This window comes from Pundamilia nyererei, unplaced genomic scaffold, assembly GCF_000239375.1.
Source record: "Pundamilia nyererei isolate P.nyererei 1_Seehausen unplaced genomic scaffold, PunNye1.0 scaffold00026, whole genome shotgun sequence".
Lineage (NCBI taxonomy): Eukaryota > Metazoa > Chordata > Actinopteri > Cichliformes > Cichlidae > Pundamilia > Pundamilia nyererei.
Window position 1 is genome coordinate 4,359,242 of NW_005187427.1, and position 5,990 is coordinate 4,365,231.

Sequence of the window (5,990 nt, forward strand, 5' to 3'; positions counted from 1 at the left end):
GATTGGATGCCAGTTTACCTTGCTCAGCTTTCCTCTTCTCCCCTTTCTGTTTGGTTTCTTTGCCTGGCGTCTCATGCTGCTCTGAGGCCGAGTTTGGGGCGGGATCTTCTGGTTTCTCCTTTTCTGTTGGTTTTTGTGGTGGTTTGCTGTCAGGCCCGGGTGCTGCTGGGTTGGTGCTGGTCAGGGAAGCGTTCTTTCCATCCGGAGCCGATTTCTCAGTGAAGCCATAGTTGGCCTGGTAGGCTGCCATGAAGTCCTCTGTTATCTAAAGGAACAAATCAAACCTACTTAATATTGAAACAGAAATCAACTCGCACCAATTTTGACACATCTAATAAAAGCTGTTATCATAAAATAAATGATAACTTTGTTTTTTCACTTTAATTTTACTAGTCAGCGCTTTTATGCTATATAAAAAAGAAAACTACACACTTCCAATAGCCAAGTAAGAAAACTATAACAATATAGTTTCTGTATCAAATACCAACACTCCACAGGTCAGTGCAATACCCTGTACTGTACTAACATCTCTCCAACAGCTGAAGCATGGCCAGAATGGGGTCATGCAACAGGAAAATGATCCCAAGAGCAACAGCAAGTTTTTGACTGTATTTATAAGGTAAAGCTGCTTCAATTCAATGTAGACTAAAAAAAGCTTAAGAAAGAAAAGCTGAGAGTCAAAGAAAGCTTGTACTTTGGGAAACCAGGCCTTCTTTTCATGATCCCAGTCATACACAGTCCCATCCTCTGGATCGGTGTAGGTGTATGGGTCTGAGCCATCTTCCTTTCTCTGATCATAGAGCTCTTGCAGCCGCAGCTGCTCCATAAACTCTTTGTTGGGATCTGATTTGCCACTCATCTACGACAAGAAAGTGACACATTAGATTACCATGTTCAGACATATAGAGAGACACTGTATGACAACTTTATCACACCGAAATAGCCTGGATTTAATATCCTGCTCTGGAGTCTTGCACAGGTTCATAATCTGGATATTACTCACCCATCTAACTGCCCCTAGCCAACTAATCACATATGAGTACCATCATTGTTACTATACTGTAACTGCCGAAAATGTCAGCCAGCTGCTTTAATCCTTCACAATGTCAAGGATAACAACCGACAGCTGGACTCAATGTGAGCTAAAACCTACAGCCCGTCTTCAAAAGGGGGCTGTATCTGAGTTAATATCAGGTTAATTCGGTCATTCACCTCTGCTATATTTTTATGTCCGTGATTAACACTTAGATTAAGTGTGTTGATGTTAGCCAGCATGGCTAGCGTTACCTTTCACAGCGATAGTCCAGGCACAGTGAGCTCTGGCTGGTGCGAAAGTTAACGGTGCAGATTATCTTAGTCAGATCCCCGCCACAGAACCAGCTTTGTGCTTTGAATGTGTTATAATTATTCTTTTTTTTATTTCTAAATGAACGTTTCAGCGCAACCCGCTAACGTTTTGATTTACCCTCAGTTAGTAACAACGGCACTAAAACGAAGTACATCCGAGGTTATGCCACTTGTGCGCGTGCGTGGAAGACAAGGGGGGAAAAGGAGGCATTCGATTTGCTCTTCTGCTTCTACCTTTTTTAAAAGAGCGTCTGCTGTTCAGCAAGACTAACGATCACTTTGTCCGCAGTTTGTTCGAGGGCAATGAATCGAACGTACGTCTTGTAGAATAACTAGTGTGGATAGTTAAGTGGTTGGCTAGTTCAATGCAGCTAACAGGTAAGTAATAAAATAGTCTCCTGGGTTTGGCATGGCCGAGGGAAGCGGTAATGTTAACGTCAATCCGGCCAACCTCCCACCGGGAGACCCGCAGCTCATCGGGATGATTGTGGAGCATCTGAAAAACCGGGGTCTTTTTGATGAGTTCCGTCGGGACTGTTTAGCCGACGTCGATACAAAGGTAATCTACTAACTCTGCTTTGTTTGTGTTTAACTTTAGCTAACCTGACACAAACAAAGTTATCCGTGTCAGTGCCACTTTAACTGTCCTAAATCTATCCGAGTGTCTTTTTAGCTGGCTACAGTATACTGCAGTATACTTTCAACGCACAGTGTACTCCGTTACTTAGTGTGCGCTATTGCTGCATATTTACCGCGCTGTTGTTGTTGTCAGCCGGCCTATCAGAACCTGCGACAGAAAGTGGACAACTTCGTCACATCGCACCTGAGCACGCAGAACTGGAACCCGTCCATCAACAAGAACCAGATGAGGAACGGACTGAGGCAAAGTGTTGTTCAGTGAGTGTTTCCTTTGAGCTTTTTGCAACCTTTCAGCTCCTGTTTAGAATGTACTACACATGTGAGCTTCCAAGGAGCCAGACTTCCAAGGAGCTTTTTTTCGTTTACCAATAGTTCTGCAGGCTTTCAGAAGGTCTTTCAAAGTTTTTCTTTGAACATTTGCTGCTTTTTCACTCGTTTTTAGTCCAGCCTTTGTACCTGACTATTGTTTTGTTTGTTAAGCTATGTAACACTGGCTTATGAATCCTTCAAGGAAAAAATGGGCACCTAACTCAAGGAATGAATCTTTCTTGTTGACACGTAACAGACAAAAACTGTATCTTTTGGCATATCATCTGTTCCGGTTTCTTTAGTTTAATCTATGAAAAATGCCAAAGATAATGCAGTTTGACAGACATAAAATGGTATTTTTGCACCAACAAGCTGACTGCCAAACAGTCATTAGCTGAAAAATTGGTGTAGCTCAGCATGGTGTGCAGTGTGTCCTTAAAAATATGAGGACACTGAATGAGTTGCAAGCCTTAAAAACTATCTACAGCACATGAACAGCATTGATTTTCAGTTGTCTGCCTGATAATAGGGTTAATTAACACAATTGACAATGTCACCTATAAAAATTAGTTGATGTGGAATTTCATTGTTGACGTGTGATACACTAAAACCACATAAATGTGTTTTTGTAACTGCAACACACTACAGGGAGGTATGAGGGCTTATCGCCTATGTCGTCTGCCAAGACTGCGCTCAATATTAATGAAGAAGAACGTAGCGCCAACCACAAAACAGGATGAATAAATAAAGTTAAATGCAGACTGTGCAAACCAGAGCTTTCCTTCCACAACAGCACTACTGCAGTGCACACTCACATGTTGGCTTTTGGGGGTTTTTTTACATCTAATTTCTTTACGTAAATTAGTAAAAAGACTGTAGTGAACAGGTTATATATAAAATAAAGAAATGATCTGTTTTTGAAGTACTCACTTTTTGGGTTTTTGTGTTAAACATTGTATTTCAGTTTATGTTTACACATGCTTCAATAAATTGGTGTATCTATTTCCCATTTTCCTAGCAAAATATAAAGAAATGAGGAAGTGACTGAAGACTTTTGTACGACCATGCACTCAGCCATAATTTATTTATGTATTTTAAGATCGGGCATGCTGGAGTCTGGTGTGGACAGGATCATAACTCAGGTCGTGGACCCCAAGATGAACCACACTTTCCGACCGCACATAGAAACAGCCATCCACGACTTTCTGTCAGGGGACAGGAAGGAGGAAAGCACCTCGAGTTTGAACTCTGCTCCATCTGAACAGACAGAACCACAAGAGGCTCCGTCTGCCTCTGGCCCCAAAACCCCCTGAGGTGTGTGTTTAAAACCCAAAGCACAGCGTAAGGTCGACAGCAGCTCAAAAATGAGTAGTCTCTCTCTCTCTCGATACAGGCACACATGCTGGTCTCTAGTGGTCTGCACATTCTGTGTGGCTGCATTAACCTTTGGAAAGGTGCAGCATCGGACGGGTGGACGATGAAGAGGAGGAAAGAGGAGGCTGTTTTGTGCCTCCAATTCAATGGATTAGTCAGGAGTGTGTCATTGCTCCTGCGTGAGGCTGCTTCGGGAGAAGGGCTACAACGCTGAGTGGTGCACTGTCGTCGTTTGAGTGTGGATTGTTAATTTTTTTTCGGTACTGGCTTTTTTTGTTTGTTTGGGTTTTTTTCCAATGTGCATTACTTTTTCTTTCTTTTTTTTTTTCTTTTTTTAAGCAATTATATATTTTTTAATTACAGAGCCAATTGTTCACTCACTCTGTTTATGCCTATGATATAGACATTTTCCAGTTTCCTGTTACTTTTTTTATTTTTATTTTTTATGCTTGCACACTGTCTGCACTCATTTTTGATAGACTGAGGGGGAAAAAACTAAATTACTGAAGAACAATGCAATGAATGAATTTGTTTCATGTTTACAGGCCATAATTTTTCATTTCATCATGTCAGATTTTTCTTTGGTGTGTGTGTGCTTAATATGAAGTTTGTCCATCTCATGTGCTTACATTAAAAACAACTGCCACCATGTCCCTCTTTGTCTTTCTCTACCTCCTCTTAGTTGCTAAGCTTTCATCAGTGGATACACCATATTTTTATCAGTTTGTCTTTAAAGGAGATGGCAATACAGTTAACAGAAAGGAAATGACAGTAACGCTTTTTAATGATGGAAACCTCTGCAGCAATTTCTGTGTAAAGAAAGCTGGTGTATGGCGTTTATTAGTTTTCTTTGTTAAGTCTATCATAAAAGAAGCTGTCTGACGCAGCATTTCGCTCAATATGATCATTACCCGATGCTGCTGAAGTGAAGCAGAGCAAAGTCAAAGATGTTTTATTACAGACACAGGAAAGCGTTTTGCAATTTGGCATATTTTAAAAAGTTTAAATTTCTCCAGTGTTGAACAGTAAAAATGATGCTTTCTTGTCCGAGGTCATTTAAAAAAAACAGCGGGACAGCACTGCACACAACGGTAGACTGATGCATAATAAGCAAGCGAATAATACAGAAAACAGATTTGAGATGGGAAACTGTTCTTGAAGAGAGAGAGAAAGAGCGATGCAGGATGTGCGATCGTGGTGGAAGCAAATCAGCAAAAATAAAAGGGAATTAATGACGATGTTTATCAAACCTGAAGCGTAGTTTTGATCTTCTTTTGCTGTTTGTTCAGTGAATTTTGGTTGGAGAGTGACAAAACCTGCAGCTTCAGAATCTGTGTGCTGTAGGCTTTCAGCACTGAAGGTCTGTGTATGTTCAGGCGTTTCTGGAAAAGTAGATTTGTATTTAAAAATTGATTCAGGATTCAATGAATCGATATGGTGTTATTCAAGCTAAAACTGATTTAAATGGGAAAATCGATTATTTAAACACACCCCTAATAAGAACGGGTCCATCTTCCATGTACCTAAACGGTCCCGAACTTTCCAATTCATTCTCTATGGGAGTCCTAAACCACTACGAATGTAATATATTCTTTGTCCACTATAGTCTTCTGGCACTGTTGCAAATTTATACAGTCATGTTTGGTGGTGAGTATCCCCGCCTGTCACGCGGGAAACTGGGGTTCGATTCCCTGATGGGGAGGCAATACGTTTTCATTCATAATGTTGAAAGTCAGACTGTGACATCCTTGGGAAGGTCCTTAACCAGTGGCGGAGCGGGGGGGTGGCTTACTGGGCTTAAGCCCGGGTTGTTTTTTCAGAAGCCCGGGGTCTTTTGGAGTGTATTTTTTTCATAGTTAGATGCCTGGCTGACAAAACAAAAACTACACACAATATTTGAAGCACTGCAAGTGCGCTCTTGGAGAAGCGCAGCCAGGAAGACAGAGGAGAACTGAAGTTTGACCAGGTACCAAGGCAAATCATTCGTACTGTACAAATAATGCAAATATGACGGTGTATCACAAAAGATTGATGTCAAACAGATCACTTGACCCATATTACATTACTTGCTCTTCGAGTGAATCAACAAATGGCAAAATGAAAAGCCAAACAACAACTCTGTGTCTTTAGAGAGTCTTAGCTTACATGTGTGTTTATTTCATATTTTCAGTTGTTGCCTTCCACCAGTGGCGTGTCCAGCGGGGTGGCCTGGGGGGGCACAGGCCACCCCACCCCCCAACCAGACTGGCCACCCCAGGTGCCACCCCAAAGGCAAAACAATAAAATTCAATCAAATATCAAATGTCCGATTATGTTTTCAC

General features: G+C 41.4%; 2 protein-coding genes across 4 annotated transcripts in view; one reads left to right on the forward strand and one right to left on the reverse strand.

The window, feature by feature from the left end:
* The window catches only part of htatsf1 (HIV-1 Tat specific factor 1), a 4,867-nt gene extending 2,711 nt beyond the window's left edge, over nucleotides 1–2,156 (reverse strand). The window contains exons 1-3 of one of the 2 annotated variants that reach the window (XM_005727861.1): nucleotides 2,100–2,156; nucleotides 695–859; nucleotides 19–265 (exon numbers count right to left, since the gene is read on the reverse strand). In XM_005727861.1, coding sequence (XP_005727918.1) covers nucleotides 19–265; nucleotides 695–859 — 412 coding nt within the window. In that variant the 5' untranslated portion in view covers nucleotides 2,100–2,156. Of the gene's footprint in view, nucleotides 1–18; nucleotides 266–694; nucleotides 860–1,287; nucleotides 1,509–2,099 lie in introns of those variants that run through there. The other variant, XM_005727860.2, reaches the window with a different exon arrangement.
* Nucleotides 1,602–3,960, forward strand: bod1 (biorientation of chromosomes in cell division 1). 2 transcript variants are annotated; one of them, XM_013909508.1, is made up of 4 exons: nucleotides 1,602–1,906; nucleotides 2,120–2,244; nucleotides 3,395–3,609; nucleotides 3,668–3,960. In XM_013909508.1, exons 1-3 carry the CDS (start codon nucleotides 1,757–1,759, stop codon nucleotides 3,606–3,608), a joined length of 489 nt encoding a protein of 162 aa, XP_013764962.1. In that variant the 5' UTR covers nucleotides 1,602–1,756; the 3' UTR covers nucleotide 3,609; nucleotides 3,668–3,960. The 2 variants fall into 2 exon arrangements, with proteins under 2 accessions (XP_013764962.1, XP_013764961.1); XM_013909507.1 differs by having other exon boundaries at nucleotides 1,604–1,906; nucleotides 3,689–3,960.
* The last annotated feature ends 2,030 nt before the right edge of the window (nucleotides 3,961–5,990 follow it).